Source organism: Merops nubicus, unplaced genomic scaffold, assembly GCF_000691845.1.
Source record: "Merops nubicus isolate BGI_N331 unplaced genomic scaffold, ASM69184v1 scaffold3077, whole genome shotgun sequence".
Taxonomy (NCBI): domain Eukaryota; kingdom Metazoa; phylum Chordata; class Aves; order Coraciiformes; family Meropidae; genus Merops; species Merops nubicus.
The window spans coordinates 25,307-51,382 of NW_008619381.1; the positions used below are offsets into that span (position 1 = coordinate 25,307).

Below are 26,076 nucleotides of genomic sequence, written 5' to 3' on the forward strand. Positions count from 1 at the left end.
CAGATTAAAGGCTAATTTTACAGCAATGTCTTGCTGTCCAAAAACGTCAGTGCAGCTGTAAATCTGGGATCTCTAGGGTGTTCAGTCTTCCTATAAGGGAACTTAATCGAGCAGCTGCTGTACTACAAAAAACTTTGCTTAAGAGTTTAATCAGCTTTCCAACTTTGGAACATTCATGAAGCCCTGTGAGGCAAGGTACTGAACCTCCACAAGCACCGCCAGCCGCGGCTGCCAGAACGGTGCTGGGTTTCCACGAACCACATCTCGCTCCAGCACCCGCTGTGCAGACCCACCATCAGGGGCTCTAGCACTGGCTGCTTCTCCAAGGAAATCAGTTTCCCCCGTGATGTAATACCCTTCACACATAGTGCAAAATAAACCCTCCTCTGTCTCAGAGAGGCCTTAGCTTTCCATCCCATTTACTCCAACACGGCTTTCCTTGCGCAGTTTTAGCCTTTTGCCTCAGGAGACTCATGCAAAACCTTCAGACAAGAGCTGTGCATCCACCTTGATGAGTGGATTCCAGACCCTTGGCCAAACTGAATATGCACGCGAGCTCTGGTTATATTCCTAAGGGTTAAGAATAGAACTTCCATTAACATTCTCCAATACAGCTGCCAATCTCATTACATTTAGATTAGTTTGATCGATTCAGCACCTCCAAACTACAAAAAAAAAAAGGCAGTTTGTATGACCAGTGTCTCTGGAAAACGAGCGTATTCATTTCTAACGATGTGTCTTCCATACTTGGTTTGTTAGAGATTTCTTTTTTCTAAGAAGGCAGAAGGTGGTTGTGTTATTCAGCATTCCAAACTAGGTACAGAACCTGCAACGGCCACGTTTCAGTAGTGTTTCTAGTCCAAATGATTCAGTAGCTAACATCAACGTTTGACTCCTCTGGCCTATAGCTCCTCTGTTTGGACTGGCTAGTTTACAGCATTCCTGAGCCAAGTAATTAGCATGGGTCCTACGCCACATGCAAGGGCCATAAAGAAAGGATAAAAACTTTGATCTAACCCTCCGGCAAACGCGAACAGAACATGGGCTGCTCTCCTTCACTGCAACATGATATCCTTCAGGTTCTCCTGAAGGATGGTGTCCTTCACGGCGTGAAACACGAAGCGGATGTTTTCAGTGTCTATGGCAGTGGTGAAGTGGTGGAAGAGAGGCTTGCTGCGGTTCCTCCTCTTCCTGTCAAAGCACTGCACCAGATACCGCTGAACGTCTTCTAGCCTGTGAGGGTCGCCTCTGAAGTCCGAGAAATACTTCTTAATGCTGACAGTCTTTACCTTCTCTACTAGAAGATCCATCTTGTTGAGGAATAGGATAATAGAAACATTAAAGAAAAGCTTGTTATTGACTATTGTCTCAAAGATATTCATGGACTCCACGAGTCTGTTTGTGCGCCTGTCTTCCATGAGAACCTGATCGTATTCGCTGGAGGAGACCATGAACAGAATGGAAGTTATTCCATCAAAGCACTGGAACCACTTCTGACGCTGAGATCGTTGTCCACCTACATCCACCATCTTGAAAGGTATTTTTTTAATGATGAAATCATGCTCTACTATCCCCTTGGTGGCTTTTCTAGCCAGCAAAATATCTTGTTTGCTGGGGAAATAATTCTGTGAAAGAAAGGAGAAACGTGTCAGAAGCCCTTCAAAAATGCTGGATAATAGCAGAATATTGAAGCAGTGAGAAAAAACAGTGATTTTTTAAAAGTTATCAAGTGAAGAATGAATACTCAAAAATAACACTGTTGAACATCTATCTCAACACATTGTTAAACAGGTACAGAAGGTCCTGAGACTTACTAGAGGAATATAGGTCTAATGCACTCACTCATTCACATTTTTATCACTCAAGCCTCTCATTTTCAGGCTGAAGTCTATTTTTTCATTATGAAGTTCTTAGCTATAGTGATATTACCATTTCTGTGGTGTTCAGGAAAGCACATCACCAAGTCACCACTGAAAGGATTTTTTTTAAATCTAGTTTTTCACAGTTCATTACTCTTACAACAGACATTTTACAAGCTTTAGTGGAAATACTGCTTCCAGGTTCATACTTCATGATCAGTGAGTACAGTGACATGCTCTACTGCAAGTTGTGGCCCATCCCACCACTATAGAGAGAATTGTTCTTCAGAGTCTTATCAATAGTGATTTCCCTTAGATGATTTTCTTATTTAGGACAGTAATCTCCCTTCTTTTTCCTCCCAACATCCTGACATGTTTTCATTACACATTTTGAATACAACAGTGCTAGTAATTTTTGTTATTTGGTAAGGTTTCATTCTGCTACCTTCAGTAGCACCAGCCATCATATCATAAGAAGCAAATGAGAAACAGAAGCCACATAAAAGGACAGATAAAAGAAAACAGGTGCATAAACACAACTTCTATAAACAATATTGGTTGTCTGTCAAAAAAAGATTAGGCAAAGAGCTTCAGTTTCATAAGGCTGGAGTTTACTATTTCTAATGAAAGAACACTGAAAGTCTTTTGCATCATTATCTAAAAAGAACCCCAAATCACAAAAAAAACCACAACCAAAAAGCATTAATCCTAGCACACCCAGACCTCCACTGTCTCCTTTGAGCTCCCTTGGGTCAGAAACAGGAGTTTTATGCCTTACCAGCTGACCGATCCGATCCAGGTTATCCAGGAAGTATTTCACCGATTCGCCCTGTGGAGAAGGAAGGAGATGGGAACTCAGCTTGTTTGCAGGGGAGCAAGCCCAGCTGAACCACAGCCTTTCCACTTCCCAAAACGTGCTGAAGTCTAACAGCAATATCACAAGTGCAAGTGTGGACAACATCCCGATATGCTTCGGTAGCTGGAAAAACAGAAGTCCTACAAAGCTGAATTCCCAGAACCTGCTGCTAATGAAATGGAGCTGCCATAACATCCTACATGTGTGTGGGTAAGGCAGTATTTCTACATCAACTTATCTAACAGGTTGAGAAAAATAAAAATCAAAGTTGAGTAGAGATCTGAATAAACACTCAAATCTATCTAGTAAATCTTTTCACAAACAGGAAGTGTTATTGAAGTCAGTCCTTTGGCTTAAAGAATTAGGTTTGTTCTCTCTTGTAGGATGAATGCAGTCAGGTGAGAGTAAAATTGGAAGACTTTTATAAGAAACTATTGTATTTTGTTTAAAATTAGTAACAGTGAACAAAAGCATATCCTAGACTGGTTGGTCCATCTTTAAAAAAGATTTAAGTCACCTACAAATCATGATAATTTAAGCTAGACTTCCTTGTGTGAAAATGCCTAAGAGGTTTTGTGGTTTGTTGTTGTTTTTTTTTTTTTTTTTTTTTTTTTTAACAATCTTGCCCATGTATCACACTCAAATCAAGTGCCACTTCACATTAGTGGATACAAGAAGCCCTGTATATACTTTTTAGAAGTAATAAAGTTGTTTCCACATAGATGCAGACTTCACTTCTGGAGTGAAGCTATCTTTGGCAGAGGCCCATTCTCCTTGAAACACTTCCCTTTCACCACTTCAGATGATGATGATGATCTGTTCAGTAAAAACGTACTCTCCATTGTTTAGGGCATGTGTCTTGCAGTTGTAGCCATGTCATAAGAATGATAAAAATGGAAAAACCTCCTGCCTTTCAATAATTTTAGGCAGCAAAACACATTATATATCACAGATCGGGGCTATATCTGTGATGGCCAAACTGACAGTAGGTGCCCTCACCAAGTCACTAGTTCAGAATGAGAACATTCTCAAAACACCATCCCAGATTCCAAGAGCAAAATAAATTCTTAAACCATACATTTTTCTCTACACCACAGGCCTGAGACAGCAGAAGAGATACCCCCTGAGAATGTACAGTGCAGTTGGACTGGAGGGGAAAGCAGACGCCAAGACAACAGTTCATTTTGAGGACTCAGACAGGAGATCAGAGGATTCGGTGTACTGAACAAGGACATATTTTCAGCATAAGGTATGGACAGACAGAAGCTGTAGCTTATTATTTCCTAACATTCAAGACTCGCAGTATCTTTTCATAAGGAGAGAAAACAGACATTTGGAAAAAAAAAAAATCCCACGTATCACAAAAGATTTACAGTGGATTGCTAGCAGAAAAAAAACCTTACTTTTTTTTTTGGGGTGGGGGGGAGGTTTCCAAAGAACAATTGCTCTAAGAGCTTCCTTACAATCATGAATTTTCATAAGGTGAAAGTAATTTCCTGTATTTTCTGGCACTCTGTTGGATCAGAAGAGATACCACAGACTGCATGAATAAGAGAAAAGGTCTTCCTGTACAGCATTAGTCATATTTAGGAGACAAGAGAACACAAAAAGAAAAAGGTCACTGAAGCTACAAAACCCCCCCTTCTCTATCTGTTGTGCTTTGTCCCACACAATGCCTTTAGATGCACAAGGCGGCTGCGCCCGGGCTGCCTCTGAAAAGAGCAGTTCCTATTTTCTGCCCCGTTGCTCCACGAGCCCTTGCCGTGTCTGTGTCCCTCCCAGGCCCAGCAGGAAACAGCTGCAGGCCTGGAACCTGCTGGGACACACACACACCCCACTCCACCTGACTTACAGCTTCTGCCTGCCCTGCTTCCTGCCCCATGCACCCAGCACGCTCATGTTGGGCACACTGAGAAGAAGGTAAGAAAATCTGATTCAGGAAAAAGTTCAATTCTGCAGTGATTCAGGGTAACTAGACTCTTCTAGTTTCTTACACAGCTTTTCCTAACACTGCAATTAAGCCAAATAGTTCATCCTGGGAAGTTCTAAGCAGTAACTGCAAAACTCTTGGGTAGCTGGGTAACCCAGTCAGGTTGCTGGAGCAGGTGTGTCCACCATATGCCTGGGTCAGCAGATCTGAAGATGCCTGAATATTATCTTCCAGCACAGAATTCAAAGGCATCCAGGACTTAAGTCAAAGTATCTGTTTCCAGTCAAAACAACAAATCCCTGACAAGCTCCAGAGGGCTTGAAGAAAAGCTCAAAACATTCAAGTACAGAGGCCTGAAGGGAGAACCAGCCCCCATCCAAACCCCCCATCAAACCCAAAAACTCACACCTGCACCACATACTTAAAACCTCCTGTTTTAAAGCAGATTCCCCCATTAAGTCCCGTGTTCTGGGCTGTGGAAGCACGGATTCAGTTCCTGCTCCAAAGACCTCTCAAGTAACCTTGCCCTACAACTTCATCCAATTCACAGCAAACTTGGCTGCTTCTGGGAAGTGCATGGGGTATTTGGTATTTCAGCTCCTCACACAGGCAGCACAGAACAGCAGCAGGCAGCCCCAGCTGACTTGATGAATAACTTGGGATGTATTTCAATGTGGCAAACACGGGAACTCCAGGTGTTAGGGCTGGTTTGTATTAGTATTCTTCATCAGAACCATGGTATTAACTGAACATTCCTTTACTTTTTTCCCCTTGTAATCCAGGGACAATAGATAGCAACATTAATTAGATTTAGAGGTCAAATGTATTTAGTCTTATATCAAGCTGCATTTGAAAGCAATTTTGAATTCCATCAATAAATTATTCTTTATACAAAGGTATCTCATGCTTTGGGTATTACATACACACAAGTGTAAATGGAGGTATGCATCAAAAAATACATACACACAAAGCTTATGAATTGTTCATCTATTTTTCCACTCAAGGCAAATTATTATCAAAATCAAGTATCAGCTGCCCCTCTCATGCTGAACAACCTCGTTCTCCTGAAGACACTAACCATAAACAAGCTGGTTTAGCTTTTTCAGTGCCAATTCTCTCTCTTTCTCCAAAATCATCTAGCCATTCAACTACATCCAGAAGCTGGCTTGGCACTTTCAACGCTCTCCTTTTCCAGATCTTAGCCAGTTATATCTGCTTCAGTAACATGACTTGCTATAGAAATGGCAGCAGACACTTGCAATTAATTCATCAGATACTAAAAACATCTTTATGCAGATTTATGGCTTCACACTATTTTAATGGTTATAGTGGAAAAAAATTGTCGTTTTAAGAACGCTGCAGTCTATTTTGAACTATGCTTGCAAGCAGCAAAATAGAAGTGAAAGCTATCAAAGTTATTTATATTATATTTCAATACCTACAGTACCTACAGATAATCGCCTCATGGTGTGTTCACTTAAAAATAGAGCAAAACAACCCACAAAACAAAAAATGTCCAGGTCAGATGTGTCAAGACAAACTGCAGCAGCTATAGAAACTTCCATGAACACAGCTGATCTGAGGAAGATTGTTGAGCTTCTGTCTTTTCACATTTAAAAAGCCTTAAGACCCCTTGTATCTCCTTTTAAAAATATTCTAACAGTATTCATAAATGACATTCTTAAAATCTGAAAGACATTATTTCATTTGAACTGGCACGGTACTTGGATACAAAGCACCATTCTGTTCCTGTCACAGCAAAGGGTGTCAGTGAAGCATGTCTGTACAGACAATTCTTTTTCTTTTAACTAATAGTCTATTAGTCTATCTCACTTTTGAAAGTTGTATCAACACAGCCCAAGATGACCACCATCTATTTTGCTGTTGATACAAACCAGCTAGCTTTCCCCCCCAGTTCTCCTTGCTAACAAATCAAGGTGTGAAAAGGCTGCCTTCCACCCATGTTTTCCAGGACAGTGGTGGGGGAGGTAAGAGTGACCTCAGTTATGAAATTCACCTAATTCAGATACTCCTTTTCAGTACACCAGAGCACAGCACAGACAATAAGTCTTCCTTAACTTCTTGCTCTCCACACTAGGGTGACCACAAAAGCTTGGATGATTCACTCTCCCACTGCTAATCTTTTCTCCCTCTGCAATCGATATCCTCTGAGTAACAGTTTTGCCAACTGGGACCAAGTGAAGGACTAAGAGATGCTGTTCCCATTGTTCAGTGGGATGAGTCACTGCACATCTGGGAACTGAGGGAATCGAGAAACACAAACAGAAGACCTAAAATGAGCCCACAAGTTCCACAAGGCAGCATCACTATTGGATTTATTGGTTTTTTAACTGCCTTATCTGCAGTATAAAGTTTGGTGAAGCCAGAGAAAATAGTACAATTTGCTTAAAAACTGACTGCTGGAGGAGAAAGGGAGGAAAGGTAAAATGTAAACATATACTCTTCCTTCCTGAAATAGTGCTCTAAAACTCTTCTTTTATATGCTAGATTATTTTGAACACAGCATTCTCAAGGGGCAAAACCCACAAAATTAAGCAGTTTTTATTCTATATATTCTGTACCATATAAACGTCACCGTAACATTAGCTGCAAACAAATCACCATGAAAATAACAGAACTTCACATCTCTGTACCTCCAAGCTGGGTTCATAGTCAATAAGAAATCTCCCTACAGAAATATTGTAACTGATCTGGCATCACTTCCTTTGCCATCAATAGACTCATTGCCAAAAACAAGCACAAAATACTTGGGCAGAGTTTCCAAGCAGTATTCATTTCATGAAAACAAACACATAGGAGATCATATGCAGATTGCTTTAAAATACCCATAGGAACTCAGCAATACAAAATGTTCTGCAAGGCTAAAATTTTATCAGCTTGTCACTTTAACCCTCAGCCACTTAACCCTCACTATTCAGTGAGAGTTGGTCAGATCATAAACGATGGTGAAGCATCCTACTGCCCAGCTCCCCAAAATACAGGCTCAAACTTTTCCTTCTGAAAAGCACTTCCTTTATATTTTATTCTGAGCTACAAGACTTGAAAGGGGACCCTCTGTTCCAAATTGGCTTTTTTCCTTTCCTTGTCCCAAGGCCTTTTTGACATAATATTAATTTAGCCCTTCCTGATTGTTCGGTCTGTAGCTGCTAAATTTAGAATGCACAATTTAAGGTAGACCTGTTGGTCTCTGCTTGTTTCAGATGATGAATTAAACCACACAGGAAGGAAATGTTAAACTTCAAGGAAGCACATAATACAGATCTAACAAGATTCCCACAAATTCAGCAAAACACACAGAGCAATGGATACTGTAAGTAACTACCACAAACTGCAGCTGAATCTGCAAGGTGAAAGCAACAGTGATCCAAAAGAAGGAACAGTGGTGTTTGTATCCCACCCTCCACCCAGGAGTTGTCAAACAGGCAGCAGCAGAGCTTACAAACACAGGAAACACAGGAGACCCCAGAAAGAAGACTGGGAATATCCCAGCCTTTAACCTCTGAGATCTCAGATACACAAATGGGCTGGACTTAAAGCATCAACACACAATTTCATCCCAAGCTGGTCCTTACATGAGGTACTGTTCCACTAGGACTGCCAGAGCCATCCTGACAGGACACAATGCTAACCCTGACTCACAAGTGACATCTTTGTTTTACAGACAAATATTGAGACCTCATTTTTCCAAGCTTCCCGAGATGTTGATCACTTGTTGATTCGAAGGGGTTTGAATGTTACAACTGCAGATGTTTTATAACAGCAAGATATCCAAAGCAGAGGCCCAAGGGAAGAGCAAGCTTATGAGCACAGAAGTAGGATAAAACAACCCTGAGACTAGCATTTAAAAACAGAGATAAGATCAGCCAAGTTTTTCAGTACTGAGATTAGAACCCAAAATCTCAATGCCAGAGAGACATGGGAAACACTTTTCTTAGTGAGACCTACTGAGCAGAAGCAGCAGGTTAACATCCTGCTCTGTAACACACGCATCCTTTGGGGTGAGCATGCAGACATGGCTCCAGGCTCCACACACCGCCTTTGGCCAAGGGAAGAAACAATCCTTCACAAACCCCAAAGACCCATGGTTAAAATTCTCATGAGGGGCAATTATACACAAACAGCTCCCCCTCCCCAAACCTGCAGGCTCTTCCAACAGACTACTTCTAAATCTGCACTTCTGCCTCACTGGCAACAGGGCATGGATTTACTACAGCCAAAAGTGTGTTCTCTTCTGACAGCTGATGAATTAAGTATTATTTTTCAGGGAGATAAGCAAGTCTGTGCTTGTTAAGAATTCACTCAGAAGGATGCTGAAGTAGCCCAAATTGCCCTGAAATGCTGACGCCCATTCTATGCTGTTATTCTCTTCTACAGATACTCTACATCCTGTCTGGGCACAGACATTTATTGACACAAGACAAACATCAATTTTTCATTCGATCACCAGTTCCAAGGCAGAGACTAACCACTTCTCTGTATTTAAGACGTACAGAATTCCAATCACCAAATCTCTCTAGTGTTATTTAACTTCCTCCTTAACAGCAGACTGAGCTACTGGCTCCCATCCAGCAACTCCAGTGCTTATCCAAGTTGCTCCTATCTGCACCCTCCAAACATACCAACTACAAGAAAGCACCATTTGGTTCCAAGCTTCTTCTAAAAACTACCTCTCCTTTCTATTCCCTGCTCATACAGTGGAGGTATCAGATGTTAACATTTGAATATATTTTTAAAACTCATCATTTGTCAGCTCAGTACAAACAGGCAATGCAGGTTTGTCCAAGTCAGGATGGTTTTCTGTAAACTTGTCCTGCATGACACACTGGCCAAACTGTATGCTTTGCAGCACATGGATAAAAAAATAGGTGATAAACAGTTATTTAATTTCTCCAAGAAAGTCTAGGCTAATCTGAGCTCCCACATCAGTGGTAAGATTTGTGGATCCCTGTGACCAAGTGAAATTCTAGCCTTATGGCTAAGAAACTCTCTGAACAGGAGTAAAGTTCTTGTGGTGATTAAGGGCAGCTCCTACATGCGTTGGCTTCTCCCTGCAATTAAATACAGCAACTCTTTCTGAAAGTGCTGAAAGGAAAAAAGAAAAGTTACATTTTTCCCTGAAATTCTAGGTGTTTCTACATCAACAGGATGGAGATGACATAAATTATTCTTGATACTATGTTAACAATTCTGTCCATTTGTCTCAAATATGCACACTAGCAACAGTGGCTCGAGGAGGAAAGGAATTTTCTGTTAATAGACTAAGGGAAGCTCATCCTACACTGTAAGCTTCAAGAAACATTAACAAAAATCCCTATTGTTTTGTTCTTTCTCCTGCTTGCTGTCTCTTCACAGCTGCTATTCCTGCTTCATAAATCTGCAATGGCTGCAAGAAAAGCAGGTGGAAACAGCAGAGAAAACAGCACTGGTCACAAACAAAACAAAAAAAGCACAGTGCAATACAAAAGGGTTAAAGTACTGCTTGCTTTTTTTTAATTCTAGAAAAAATCTTGACCAGACAGTCTTGCACATTAGCTATAGGGATTCAGCATTTCCTATCCTTCACTGAGGAGCAGCTAGCAAGATTTGAGGAGGAGATGCAAGGGGATATACACCCAATTCATGTTTAAAGAACCAAACCCCAGTCTGATTACTCTGTCCAACATCAGCAACGTGCCCAGCTCAGACACTCTCATCCTGGCACGAAGAGACGACAGACCTAGTCATAAGCATCCCATGAAAGGATTCCTTCCTGTTTCCCTGCCAACTGTCTGAGCGAATACATTGTCTAAAATTGCTGCCAGAACCCTTTCATCTCAAACACCGGAGGTTCTCCATGAAGTTGAACTAACACACGCCAGCCCAACTTCTCATTCCAAGCACAGTCAGCTGAAAATGCACAAGAGGCAGCAACTGAAAGCGGCAATCTTGCCACAGTTACATTAAGTCCAGAGCTGTAAATGGAATCCAAGATTCTGGCCAATCACTAGCAAATTATCCCATTTCTTCTCAGAGGGCAGCTGCCATGCAAAAAAAAAAAAAGGGCATTTCCAACTAACACATCAGTATTTAGAAGCAATTGGATGTTTTCACAAATCCCCAGGACCGACACACAATCAGGTTATTATGTGACCCTAGTCCAACACTTGCCTCTCAGTAGCTCAGTATGCAAACCTGAAACTTGCTTTGTTTACAGAAGACATCTGCAGAACGAGAATAAACACTGACCAAAAAAAAAATTACCTTATGAATTAACCTAGTCAGTAGTGGTGACTATCTGATCAAGACTAAATCACAAGTTTACCAGTGAGTTTCCCTTTCAAATCTTATCAGATCAAGGGATGGGAAACAAATATCTTAGATCTTGTGGGCTGAAAAAAACAACTAACACCAGCCATGAGAGAATGTGGAGTTTGGACTTTTCCATGGCAGGTAGCCAGCTGGAAAGCTCGGCTCTTGGATGCATTTGCAACAGGCATAACCTTGAGTATCTTGCAGAAAGATGCTTCCTACTCCACTTCTACACCAAAGAAATTTTTGCAGAGTGCCCTAATGCTCCACTTCCTGTGGAAACATCAGCCCAGACATGTCTCACTGAATTTTTTCTATGTCTGTTGTTAAAAGGTGACCATAAAGGGTGGAAAGTCATTATCCCTCACTTATTTGAAAGTTTGTTTTAAAAAAGGTTCTCATTTAGTCTGTATGTATACAAGCATGAGATTTTGATTCAATGTAGACTAAAATAATAGTCTTGCAAGATTCAGAAAGCTGCTCAGTATTTGAATTTCAGGTTTCAGGTGGAAATGGGACTGCGGTAAACTGCAAGTTCAGTCTTAGCTGCACTTCGGTGTGCAGTTTAACAGTTTGATTCCTATTAAACCAAGTGTGTAGGCAGTAGAGTGCAGAAAAAAAACCAAAACACACAAAACCCCCAAACTCCACCCTACTGACATTACTGTGAAGTTTAACTTCATGCCCATTACCTCAACACCCTGCAGGCTCAACTGCTGAGAACAAGGCTTGCAAGGCTGAGGGATTCTTCAAACCAGTTTGTTGTGTCTGATTTTCAAAAATAATTTGCCTTAGAAACAACTTTCCCTTTGCAGTAACAGCTTGATATTTGTTAATTCTATGAGACTGACCAACTTTGAACTCTGGAGCATACTGCTTCTGCCAGCTGTTCCTGAGCCTGCTTCCCAGTGACTTCTCAAGTCACATACTCGCTTGCTCTCAGCACCAGGAAGCTACTCAACATCTCATGGTTCACCCACTTACACTGAGGCTGGTATTACTTTCTGCAAATTTGACCTTTACACACCCCTGTAAATCTCCTAGATCACTAGTGATTAAGTTGTCTTGTGTCATATGCCAAGAACCTATTTCATTAGTTCACAGCTGTACCTGGGGCCTTAGAGAAAAGGTTTCACCCAGGTGACTGCCCATCATATAGCCTCATCTCTCCTGCTGCACCACCAGTGACAATACCACATCTTGAGTCCAGCAGATCAATAAACCTTAAGCAACTTCCAGTGATCTGAAATAAACCTGTTTCCATTCACAATCAAGCCAAGTTTACTATAAATCATATCACAGAGAAATCTCAAAGCATTTATTCACATCCAGTTACAATATATCAATTACTCCAAATATTCTCCACCCTACTGAAGGTTGTTCCAGCATGAGAAAGGGAAGTTCTTCTAACTTTACCCTTAAATTTTAGCACCACTGATACTATAGTATCAAGATTTCAAGTAGCCTAAACTTTTTTAACTTTATTGATTTCAGAATTTGTTCTTTTTCAAAGCACTCAGGATTGCTTTTCTTGCATTTTTCACTTCAAGCCATTCTACCACACAACTCACATCACTACTTTCATTTATGAAACTAAATTTGGAATGGCTTTACCCGAGCTGAAAATTAAAGCTGTTCAGGTATTGATGGACTAAAGAATCAAAAATCCCTGAACAAAGACTCACAAGGTGAGATGAGGTTGGTAACTGCAAGAACAACAGTTGTATTAATGTGCAACCATGTCCTATTTTCATGTGCATTTACAGCTGAGTCTTTGGCAGAGTCCTCAATCATTACAAAGCTGGAAGCTCAGGCTTATTAGAAATGACTTATCATGGAGGGAGAAAAGCCCATAAGTAACGCTGAAGTCTTGTATCAAATGGAAAGCTTTATTTTCATTCACCCTCATGTGCATCTGCTTTAAACAAACTAAGCACTCTAAGCATCTGAAAACAAATCTAAAGATGAAATAAGCAATTTGAAATAAGTGGCTTAGCTTCCACCCTTAAGGCCTCATCTACACAGGTAAATTAATCAAGCCACAGTGGAAACAGAAGTGGATTTAACAAAATTCTACAAGCTGTTGAGCAGACAAGCCTATAAAAAAACAAACTAAAACAAAGAAACAATCCTGATTAAAGCCCCAGTCACATCCTACTGAACTGCAGAGGGGGAAACAGCCCAGCCACGTGGACTCCTAGAACACCAGACCTAGAGTGCATGCGCCGGACAGAGACAAAGATGACAGAAAAAGGAGGATATAGTAGGTGGTTCTCTTGCCTCCTGCCCACATCTAACACCATTACTGATTCAGTACTGTACTCTGACCACAGAAACTAGATGGATCAAAGTCTTAAAAATGCAGAATCCAGAGATGGAACTCTTTCTCGTTTCATTGCCTCAAAAACCAACTCTATTTCAGTCTGAGATTTTACTGAGTTTTCCAAAGTAGAATTAAGTGAATATCAGGGGAAGCAAGTCAAATCAAGAGGCTTTGGGGGCAGGGTGGAAAGCAGACCTTCTAAAGGACAAACAGCAATAGTTTGTTCAGGAGTAAAGCCAAGTGAAGCACAAGTCTGCCACAGTCTGAACTGCAGGAATCTGTGTTGTATACACAGGAGACATTTGAAAGCTGTCAATAAATTACCTCTCAGAGCAACATGTTTTCCACTTTCTCAAACAGAAAATCTTGCGTGATGTTTCCAAGCAGTTTTCTTCCCCACCTCCAAATACTAAGTCAATAATAGAGCAAAGTAGTTTCACTCCACTGAGCTGCTTTCAGTATAGCTGCAAGCTAACGAGAAGGTGGAGACCATCCTGCCCTCTGCCTTGGTAATCAAAAGCCCTCCTGGCTAGGGCAGGCTCAGGAAAAGGAGAAGCAGACTTGAGTTGAGCTAACCTTACTCTTCTCCTTTGAGAAGTCAACAGCTCTGCTCCTTCCCTCAGTGCTCAATTATCAGCTGGTCAGTTTGTGGCAGCATAGAACCTTGAGAGATTTTCAGGAACAGTATCATGTTCAGATGCATCCCTGAGCCACCTGACCTATGAAAACTTCCACTGTTGCACAGCTATTTCACAAAATCAAAAGTGAGCTACTGTCTTTCTGCCCTCCCCCTGCTCACCACCTCTTCCTCTACACTCAGTAACCATGAAATGGGGCTTTGAACAGCATACAAACACTTCAGATACCCTGACAACTTGCAGCAAACGTTTTGAAAACTAAACAACATCCCTGAGGTACAGGCATGGTATTTTGTCATCAGGTAAGATTTATGAAGGAAAGGAACCATTGCTTGGATGAAGGATCAGCAAGATAAAGACACTGTCATAACTCTGTGGCAAGCCCCAGGTTAAGATGATCACTTGTGATGCCAGCTGCTTGTTCCTTCACCAGCGTCTTCCAAGTAAAAGTCATGCCACTACCTTGTCTGAGCTTCCCAATTTACAGCAAGGCTTCAAAAAGCCACTTGTGCCCACATAAGCAAGAGCACAGTGCAAAGCAGAACTCCTTAAACCACAATTTCCCATTGCTCACTGACTAGTCTATCTCAGAACTGCAGCCCAAGCTAAGCTCTATCCTTGCATGACACGGAGTAAAAACCTCAGTGTTTTACAGCAGAGTAGGCTTATTGGGGAGACAGCAGGAGCAGGGGAAGATAGAAAAGTAGGTAAAAGAACTACAATCTTTTCAAGAAGTCATTGCAAAAGGATCAAGATTTGGAGAACTAGCAAGAATACAACATAGCCAGCTGAGCAAGTTATCACTACCTAACTATCCTACCTGCTTTTCCCCTCTCAGCTTTCTGCCAGGTCCTGTCTTTTGCAGAACATAAGCTCATTAAACATAATTCTCTGTCAGTGTGACATGTTAAGAACAGTTTCAAATAGCTGTTCTTTTAAGGGGGAAAAAAAATACATCTGGAAGATATGCCAGTAAGACTTGCTCGTAAAAACAGATCTAGTTCTTAATGTTTTGCTTATTTGTTTATCTGTGCTTGTTACTACTTCTTGATCCTACATAGCTTACCATAAGTTATTCAGGAAAGCTTGAAAGCACTTATTACCCATTATCCTATTAAATTCAGTGGCTGCCTTAACCTCTTACTGGAAGACTGAAATCACGCTTGCTCGCTGTCCCAGTTCTAGGAGCAGAGGACAAGGTCTGGTACTAATATGAAAAAAGCAGAATTACTACAGCCCACATACAAACGAGGTGCAAAAGGCTGAGTTTTACAACCGGGACTTTCTCAAGTGCACTGACAGCACTGCTCTTCTGAGCACAGAATGAGCCATGGCAGGGACTGAGGCTTAACAGAACTATTCACCTCTTCTTTAGCACTGCCTTTTTTTTGGGCTTAGTTTCCTTAAACCAGCCACAGGGTCAGCAAACTGCTAACAGCACACAGCAAGTAGCAGAAGCTCTCTTCTCTTTTACACAGCAAGCCAGTCTTTGCTGGATCTTCAGGTACCTCATGGAGCTTTAATACACCAAAAACTTCAAAAAGCCACATCCTGGGAAGACAAATAAAACCACCTCTGTTTCAGCTCTATCTTTGATATTGAAGGGTTGAAATCAGCCTGACAAGCACAGCCCCTCCACTAGAAACAATATTATTTGATTGCTTTAAGACTTCAGTGTAAACAGATAAATATTAACTTATATGTCTCTTCCTAATGCAGGTATTTTCTTGCAACTAGAATACAACTTGTCCTCATGGTACCATGGCTTTAACCTATGTCTATGCTCATTATTTCATACATACACTCTCTTCTGCTTCCACCAAATTTCAGTAGGAACTATTCATTAGACTCCCTTTGTAACATGAAGAGCACACCTTTCCATGTACTTAGCTTGCTCAGATTTCAGGAACACATTCTCATTACTGGGAATCTCTACAGAGATACTAGTTGCCATTTTTGAAGTCTCTTGAATTACTAAGATCCAAACTTTCTGAACATGAAACTAAACAGCATAATCAAAGCTACAGACTGATCACTGGGTTGTATTTGTTTCTGCCCAGATCTTTCCTGAACCCTAGAAAGGGATAAAGAGATTACTCCAGTACTTTTTAGCTGCAGTTGGGTACTGGCTCAGACAGCCTGAACTGAAAGTTTCCTTCCTTGTTTCTCACAGCATGTGCCAGCATTTCTTGATGGGAATGCAAAGATTAATTACAGCTGTACTTGCTCTGAACAAATCCTTATATTCAATACAGTCCTGCAAGATTTAGAGTAGCACTAATTAGGGCTTAGAACAACAACTCTGCAAAGACAGACATACTGAGTATTTTTTCTAATTATTTTATGTATAATAAAATTAAAGCCTCTTTCCAGAAGTAGGGTGGTATTTATTCTCAAGAGGTGGGAGCCAAAAGAACTTTTCCAGTCTAAGAACATTAGATTTTGTATTTCCATGCTATTGCTGAAGGTAAGACATTAAACTATAACCGCTACCACACACATACAGAGGCAAGGATGAGTACAGCATTTGTTCTCTAAATCTTTTGGGACACCCAAACAGTTCTCCAGTGGGCTCAGTTACTAAGAGGTAAAGACAAGAAAGTTTGTTCTTAATAAAATAAGAGCAAAAAGAAATCTTTCAACCAGAAAAATAGCAATCATTAGGCAAGACAAACTCTTGTGAATTTTCAATACAGGAGCTGTATCTATGAAGTTGTTTCTCTCATTCACCTTAACCACACAAAAAAAATACAGTCAAGATTTATTGGCATCCAAGGGCCAAAAGCAAGAACTTCTACAGGCAGCCTTGCACAGTACCATAAAAAATACAAGGCTTTTTAATCTACCTCCAAGAACTTAAAAGTTTAAAAGCAGGACCACACAAATTCTGAATTTCAACCTTTTGGTATCCAGACAGGGAGGGCATTAATGAAGTGCATTAATGCACTTTACATTTTACAGACTTCAGAGGTGATTTTGCCCTAAGTTTTTGATCTTTACTATTTTTCCCATTTTAAAAAAATTGTAGTGCCAGGAATTCCCTATGCAGTGTACTAGGAAAGCCAGTAGCACAGCTCTTTTGACTCAGCATCCATCCCAGTTCCCATATGGCAGACACATCAATTTCTTGTTATCCACTTATTTACTATGTATGATCTGCTCGTTACTTTCCAACTTATCCTCTCAATTCCATGCAGGCTACATTTCATCCAGCTGTTGCATTTTGTCATAACCCAAGGCCAGGAGCAATTCATGGCAGGAATCCTTTTACTTTTTCACAGAGCATTTAGTACAGAGGGCTTTAATCCTGGGTTGAGACTTATGGTAGGTACTGTAGCAAACTGTTATTCCCTAGCACTTTTCCATTTGCACTGCACTGAAAAGGTTGGAATTCATGACCTTTCTGGTTCTTATTTCTCTCCAATAGCAGAAAGTCTTTAAGAACAGCTAATAATAGTTTTACCCATCATAAAGCTTTCTATGGAGGGCTCTGCTTGAGAGAGTGGCTTGTCATGGAGAAAAGATATCGCACAAGTGAATTTTGCTACAATTCAAAATGCTTTGCAGCCTAAAATGACTTCTGAACTCTGATTCTCTAAATGGTTTTTAATCCAGCCTGCTTTAAATGCAAGTTCTTCTCACCTCTTGCTCAGTAGCACTTACAGCAAAACTGAGATTACCAAGGGAAGCATTCCTTGGTGTAGGTGACAGACAATGTGTGCTATGAAGGCATCCTCAGCTCTGCCTCCTGATCAGCTTAGTCCTGAATCTGAACCTCAGTGACTGCCACGAGACACTAGAGCTGGTACAGCCAGACACCATGCTGCTCAGGGAGTCCTGGAGGCAGCAGGCCCATTGGCATGTCTCATGTAAGCATTTAACTTCACAATACTGCAAATATGAGACTGAGCATTTCACTTCTGTACATGTAAAGTGACAAACTGTGCAGTTATTAGCCAATACCCACAGAATTTTGTACGAAGTTTTTCAGGGGCGTTTTGTTATGTTACCTCTCAGAGTTCAATAAAACCCAAACTGTAACTCACTAACTCTCACTCCTTTAACAAAATGCCACTTGTGTGAGAGTTTTTACCTGAGACTTTGATCTGAAAACAATTTTCCTATTTGGTCTTAAAGACAAGATTAGAAGCCAGGTACTCCAACTGCTAATCCTTCCTACTACAGACCAGCCACAATATTTTCCAGTATCATACTTAAACAAGCAATTAACTTCTTTTGCCTTACAAAGATGAGTGAAGCTCCACACCTTAGCTATAAACTTTTGAGGTCTTCAGATTAGAGGACAGAACTAGAACTAAGAATTTACATCTAGACCTCTGGTACTTACTTGCCACAATAAAACCTTCCTTAGATATTTAGCTAAAGAGAAGCATCTCCATAAAATTTTCATGTGACATTGTTAGATACAGATGTACTTTACTTTCAGCACCAAAACCATAATTACAAAATATCAAGGCTCAAAAACAACCATGAATTTCTAGTTTGTAGCACTACTGTCAATCCACTGCTTTTGTAAAAATATTCTGGATCAGAGTGGTATGTCCCATCCAGACCTAGAAAAGAAAAAAAATCCACATAACTTCCCCAGCGCTAATTTAGTTTCACAGGAGATCTGCCAGCTAGGAGTACCAAGCAAATCTTAACAGTAATTTGGCAAAGAGTTGCTGCATAGTCCCAATTACATGCATTAAATGGTAACAAGATTTCCCCTGCTGGCACTTTGAACAGCGTGGCTATTTCCTTTGTCCATCTGACCACCACTGGTCAAGCCCCAACGGATTTCACTAATGAAATATGAGGGTTTCACAGCTCTGAAAAAAGTCATCCTTACGGAATAAGCAACATGCACAGTCTCTTGTGTAAGCTCATGTTCAAACAGCAGTCTGCAGAAGGAGTTCATTTTTGTGTTCTGGCCAATTGTCTAAGCTGGAGCTGATTTGCCAGTGGGTATTTCCTCAGAGGAAGTGCATTAGCAAGTGCATTGTGTGGATCCCAAGCACAAGGACTCCTGCATTTCAGTGCTGAGGCATATGTGCCAAAAGAAGAGTCAAATGCTTTGACATGAGCTTTTCAGGCTAACTCTGCTCTGCCTTTGCATCTTAGAGATAAATGATCAGTTGGAAACTTTTTACTTAAGGACTCAAGAAATGTCTGTGAAAGTGCAGGGTAGAATTCTGACCAAACAGAGCCCACTCCTGCAGATTTCATGTAACATGCCATTTCTAAAGTCACCAACTTCTCATGTCAAGCCAGCACTCTGCTTCCCAGTCTCTCAATTCACTTGCCTTCTAGAGGCAGTCAAATGCTGCCACATAACCTCCATGTGCTACAGCAGCTGCTATATAGCCCAACTCCTGATCCTCTTACATTACCGTCACACCCAGTATTTCTGTAGCAAAATAAAGACATTTAAGCAACAATTTGCACACTCTGAGTCAAGAATTGGTGCAAATGATGAGCATCTCACCTCCATACTGCCTAAGCCACACAGTTGGATGCCTAGGAGGCTTTGAAGCCAGCATCTCCTCACATAAGGAGAAGGCAGCAACAAAGCTATACTAACGCAAGGGGCAGGCTGTTCTTTATGCAACATCTCCAGCACACTCTCTGTTCTGGCAGGCATAATCTAACCACTTCCATTTATTTCAAGTGCCTGCTTAGAGGGGGGAAAAAAGTGCCATAGTTAACTCATAAGGGAGTGACTTGTGTCCTATTACAAATATCCCCCAACCCCCCACACCTCAAAACACCAGAGAATGGTGAATTGATATAAAAGAAAGGGTCTTTAAAACATTTTCCAGAGTCTTCCCACATCCAAGGCTTCAGAGCTTCTTAGTATTTGAAGTATTACTGGAAGTGTTCCATACAATTCCCTGTGCACAGATCTAAAAATAGCTATGGACACAGTAGTAAGTTTTTGTCTGTATTTGCAAGCCCTTATTCCCTCTCAGGAACTGCTACTCCCCACTAATGCTAATGTTTAATGGAGTTATTAAAACATTATAAATTCTTTCGGTAGTGCAGTGAAAAAACAATTATATTCCAACTGATAATGCAGTGATGGGTCATGAATATATCCTGTATATTAGAGCAACTGCATTAAACCAGATGCCTTTTGGAGCCTCCCTGGCCATGCTCTCGTCCATATCAAGAAGGGTGGGTACATGTAAGCATGAGTCAGAAGCTAGTCTGGCTGCACATGAATAACTACACAGTTGCCTTAACTGCAAATAGGCTTTGGAGTTCAGGGTAAACAGCCCCCTCAGTCATCCTGAAGAGATGAGAACATGACTTGCACCACAGAAGCTGAGGAGCTCTTGAAATACACAGTTGGAGGGTAGGAGGACACAGTGTTCTGAAGTGAACCAGTAAGAATCATTCAAATAAAGATACTGCTTCAGCTAAGAGAAGTTAGGATGAAGATTTAAAACCAAAACCCATTATGTACGTGTAAAACAACCCGATAAAACAATGTCAATTTTGGTTTAAGAATTGATGACACCAGACAATGGCCTTTGCAGATCTGCTCGCTGGGAGCTTAAGCTAGAGTACAACACATTTGTTCTGACCACAACAAAAGTATCAGGGCTTGGGAGGCAAGAAAATTTTTGTCCCACCTTCACCCACAATGACAAGCAGAATGGCAAGTTGCAAAGAGCAAAAAAAGTACCTAACCTTGCTTCAGATTTTTTTTGTCTGGACACATGAAAACTAAATAAGTCTTCTCACATTCTCACTCTGAAGACCAGGGAGAAAAGGGGAGGAAAAAACCCCAGAACAACAAAACAGAAGCCACCTGACCAAAGCCACTCCTACCTTGGGCTCAGACTCCATGGCTTATGACAAGAGAAACATCATTTATGGCTGCAAAAAAAGCTTGCAGGTACACGCACCTGAACTCCCAAATATGACCAAATGCTTGCTCTTAGGCTCAAACTGATGAAGCTTGCACTTTTAGCTAAGTCATAATTGAAATGCCAAGGTCCTTTCTCCAAGAAGCCATTCAAAACAGAATTTGTCTCCACCTGCTGGCAATGAAGAATTCACATCCAGTTGCCCAAAGCACCACAGGCAACCTCAAAAGAACAAATGCTACAGGGCACTAAGACTCATGATAAATGTATTCCTTTCTAACATACAGACAGAAAATGGGGTAGGATAATGAGGGCAAGGGAGAAGAGAGAAGAATCACATACTGATTACAAAGGAATTCCTATTCTAGTAGTTAAAAAACGAGGACAGAGACGTGACAATGTAACCAAACATACAATGAAGCTTTTGTCCCCAGGCTACTTGGCTTGCATACAAGGAACAGAGGAACTTGGGTCGGTGGGGACAGGCTGAGGCAGGGAAGAGAGAGAGGCTGATGTTTGTGAAAAGAAAGTTAAATTGGTTAGTTTCCTTTAAGGACTGTGGAAAAAAAAAAAAAAAAAGCACCCTGCTATTGTAGAATCCACCCACTCACTTCTGAAATGCTCAAAGACCCAGACAGGGATTTACAGCCAGCACTTCTAGGCACTGAATGAGGCAGAAAACACTCAAATGCCCAGAGGCAGCTTCTGTGGTCCCAGAGAAGAAGCTTTGAGATTGTACAGGGTTATGGGCAGAGCCATTTTCTTTCAACAAGTTTGCTACTGCTGAGTCAGTCATGAGGCTTAGCACTATAGACCATAGGACACCTGTAAACTGCCATTTTCAGCTCTATTTAACCAACCAACATGCTTTACTCTATTTTTAAACTAAGTTAAACAATTTCCTGGGGAAATAGAGAGTTCAAACGCAGACCAATATAATCCTATGGTTTAGAAGCCAAAATAATAACAATAACAACAAAAAAGATGGTGTTCAGTTGACTGCAAGACTAGGGTAAAGAAAATGTAAGTGCTGAGGAAGGCTATTATTTCAAAAATTGTTGAGAAGCATTCAGAAATATCGTACTAATGTAAGGCTTCAATTCTGGGGATTATTTAAAAACTACCATGAAAATAATAACTGCAGTTCAAACCAAGAATATTCCATTTAGTAGCTTACTTACACTAAGTAAGAAAATGCAGGTTTTCTTTAGCCATAGTTTAAATCAGTTTAGAAAAGATTTATTTTCTCAGAGTCCACTATATCTGGCTTCTATTTATTTATATGAGTCTATATCCAGCAAGGGTTTAAGCTAAATGAAGGTATGGGTTTATACACGTCACTAGCAATTATAAATAAGCCATCTCCTTAAACCACCTGCTTTCTGTAAAAATTTATGCAGTTCACAACTTTTTAAAAAGGATTTTCCTGCTGCTAATCCCCACGCACTCCGGGAATCAGACTTCTGCTACCTCTATGAAACTTGGTTCAAGTTGTGTTAATTTGTTCAGCGATTGATCCAGAAGTAGTGTTTGTATCATTGAGGAGGACACTCCATTACATTTAAAGAACTGTTACCCAGCAAGTGCTTTTTATTTACAGTGGAGGTACTCTACAATCTGCTGGTGACGCAGCCTGCACAGTAAAGTAATAGCACCCAGACTTTCAAGGTGTTGGTGGCACAGAAGCATGCAGCAGGACAGAGTCATGCAGTACTTCTGCAATGCATCTTACTGCTGCACTAGGGACAAGTTCAGTCCTGGTGCATTGCCCCAGTAACTTCCAGCAGGTTAAATGAAGGCCTTCCAAAAAGATCCATGATGAAACTAGACCGTGATGTTGAAGATGACAGCATATTAAATGATCACTTGCATACCTGTACACTTGGGCTTTGTGGGGCTTTATTTTTTGGTATTTCCTGTTTAATCCTCAAAGCCAGAGAATGTAGAGGTAGGTCTACTAGTCTTGGAATGCTATTTATTCCAACTGGACTTTTCCAATGTGATGCAATTTTATTGCTAACTAGTACAGAAATGAACCTCCCACATGATCCCAATCTAAATCTGCCTCTAAAACCAAAACCAATGCTTGATCATAGCATTTCCAAGGGGGGAAAAAAAACCAAACCTGAACAGGCTGCCAATGCAATTACTGCTTACTACACTGGATTTTCTTAGTAGTTATCTCATGTTAAATTCAAGTCCCCAGTGGCACGAACCATCTTTTTATTCCACATTTGAACAGTGCTTTGAACAGCCAAGTCTTGGTCTGTGTCTACAGACACTAGGAATTATGGAACAATTAATCTACCCTCTCTCCCCCTCAGCACATCCTCCCCTCCCATCCCCTGTGCTGTCACATGGGAAATTGTTACATTTTTAGCCTAAGGAAATGAAGTTTATACAATCACCCTGTGAAGATTTACCTAGCTGTTTTATTTATTCTTCAGCCATTTAGCTCTCTCAAGATACTTCAGAGACAGATTTCAAAGATATGCAACAACAAAGCTCAAATATCTTATCAAGTATCTTATTAGTGCAGACAGATGAGTACCTAAGGGCTTCAACTTGAGTTTAACCACAGTATTAGACACTGGAGAACCCACGTAGAGGAGCACTATAAGGAAGCAAACTGATAATTTCACTACTGAATTTCTCTAGTTTTCTTTTAGCTATACTGAGCTCCTTCATAAGAGTTTAAAGGCAAATAAAGCTGTGTTTCTATCCTCTACCTACTCTTCTAATTAACTTTGATAACATCTCTAGGCATGAAGAATTTCACCTTCAAATGTCTCTTCCTTTTTTTTTTTTGGTTTATTTTTTTAAGAATAGCTGAGTATAGTTTGGGGACAGAACACCTAGAATAAATAATTCTACCTGAAGATTGAAGCTTAATTGATGTTCAAATCATAAAGATACATTTATCAGAACAACTAGGAAATCATCCCATGTAATTTTCAAGAATCAGTAACTGTTGTACTAGGTTCCACAGATCAGTACTGTTTCACTGAATGGGGAAGGAAAAGAGAGGGGAAAAAAACCAGAAAAAACTCCTCCATCTTGTCCATCGGAAGAACAAGGAGTGGATTGCTAACAGCTGTCAGAAACATATTCCATAGCAGAAGTGCAGCTATTTTGGCACAAGAGCACAAAAACCAAAGAGCAAGAAAGCAAGGAAGATAGCACATTTTTACCCTCACTGTCATCTTTCAGTTGCTTATCCAAGTTTCACTTGCCGACGTCAGTCTGAAAAGGAGCAGCCCAAGAGCAGCAGCCGGGCTGGGTGTTGCATGCACTTCAAAAGAGCTGCACGCAGGCACAGTTTGCCACTATCCATACAGTGCAAGCTGGCAGGACTGCAAAGTTACAAACTAAGTGTGCCTTCATGCCTTCATGAGCAACCTACTATGAACAGACCTACTGAGCTGCTAAAATATTTTTAGTTCAACCAATTCCTGCCTTTTTTGGTTCCTCTTGCTCTTCCAGTTTATCCAGTCATGTGCACTTTTCCACTCCCTCTCACTGCCATGTAGTTTTTCAAGTTTGGCTCCAATTACCACTTGTTTCTGCTGCTGAAGTGCTCAGATTTACAGCATTGCTACAAACGGCTTCTCTGATGGCTAAATCTTGCACGTAGCAAGCAATCCTACAGCTGAAGAGAGGTGTAATACAGCAGGGAGCTTTTTGCCCCCCCCGAAGCTGCACATACTCACCAGCTGATACTCGCTCCGGCGGCTGAAGGCTTCCTTGATCCCCGAATCCCTCCACAGCGCGCCCAGGGCAGGCACGTACAGCTGGAAGGTGGCAGGCTCCACGGGCATCCCAGCTTTGTTTTCAAAAGCCATCAAAAACATCCCATGCTTCTCATTCTCCGTGTACTGCCAAGGGATCCCCAGCTTGTCCCGTGCATCAACCAGAACCCTGCAGCCCTAAAGAATGATTCAGATACGAAAGTCAGTGATGAAAAGATTAAAGTGTAAAAGAAAAAGGAATCAAAGGTACCTGAAGCTTTATTTTTTTGGACACTATTCTAGTGAGAATCATAAACCTTGTTTATTGCAACATCTCACAGAAATAATACAGAAAGAGCTTGCTTGTGTAAGCAACTTAGCCACAACATTTTTCTCCAGGTGGAAAAAATACTAGCAGCAACAGTTAGTTGCCACAAGCAATACAACCAACAGATAATAAAAGTAAACACCAAATGCATGAGTGTCTGAACTAATGCATGATCCTCATAGCTGTAGTTTTAAAAGTAACACCATGCCTGAAACCGTATTCCTCCACCTTTTCTTTGCATTTGGGTTTTAAATACCAAACACATACTACCTTTCTCTAGTATTAGGAGATCAGAAGAGCACTAAAAAATATTGTTGAAAGCAAAGTACTGCATATTCTGGTGAAGCACTGAGCATCCAAAATTCAGGGAGCTAAGTAGCTTCCAATGCTGTATGCATCCACCAGCTGGTTCAACATTTAGGTAAAAAAGACAACAATAACAAACCAGCAAGACCCAAAAAGCACGTTGCTGTAAAGCATGGTTTTAAAATGATCTACTTGAATGCTACACAACACAGCTATTCAAGTGCTGAGACTTCTTGAAAACTTGCTGTAAATTGGCGTCTTCCCTTGAGAGACGTCCACCCAAAGGGGTTACTCCAGTAGGAAAGTCCAGCAGCAGGAGGACTGAAGACACTGCACGGAGTTCAAGCTACTGGCTCAGTAAAGCAGGTGCAGATTTCCAGCAGCAGCAGCTTATTTTTTGGTCTTGACATGCATTTGCTAAGTAGTCATGACAGGTAGGTTTTGGTACTCTAATTCTGTTCAAAAAAAGTCTAGAAGGAAAAGATCTAGTTCTCAAACTTAATTCAGGATTACTGAGACTGCTTAATTTCACATTTTGCAGTTTTTATGGAAACTTAATTTCATATTCCTGGCAACAATCCAAACACATGAGGTTAAGTAACTTTGAAACTTCAGCCTTGAATCTAACTACACCTATGTGAAATAGCTTCGGATGGCCAGTAATTACTTCTCAACAGTAAGCACTATTTTCATAATGGGTAGATCTATTCACAGTGGCTTAACATCTCAAGTACTATCTAAATCACAAGTGAAAACTGTGGGTAATATTGAACTGCTTTTCATATTGCATTGATCTTTTGGTTTTACAGTTTACAAAAATAAACCAAAATGGAAGTTCTGTTTCCACAGCTACTCACAGGAACCTCCACTGTACCGGACCCATTCTCTCTTTTTGCATACTTTAAGCTATCAGACTGCACGGAT

General features: G+C 40.8%; 1 protein-coding gene across 1 annotated transcript; it reads right to left on the bottom strand.

Moving 5' to 3' along the window:
* Positions 1-412: 412 nt before the first annotated feature.
* Positions 413-24,719, bottom strand: GNA12 (guanine nucleotide binding protein (G protein) alpha 12; the record flags this gene model as incomplete). Its single annotated transcript, XM_008943746.1, is given in 3 exon segments — positions 413-1,625; positions 2,638-2,688; positions 24,501-24,719. Coding segments are annotated over 3 exon segments (840 nt in total), but the record flags the coding sequence as incomplete, so codon positions are not given.
* Positions 24,720-26,076: the final 1,357 nt, after the last annotated feature.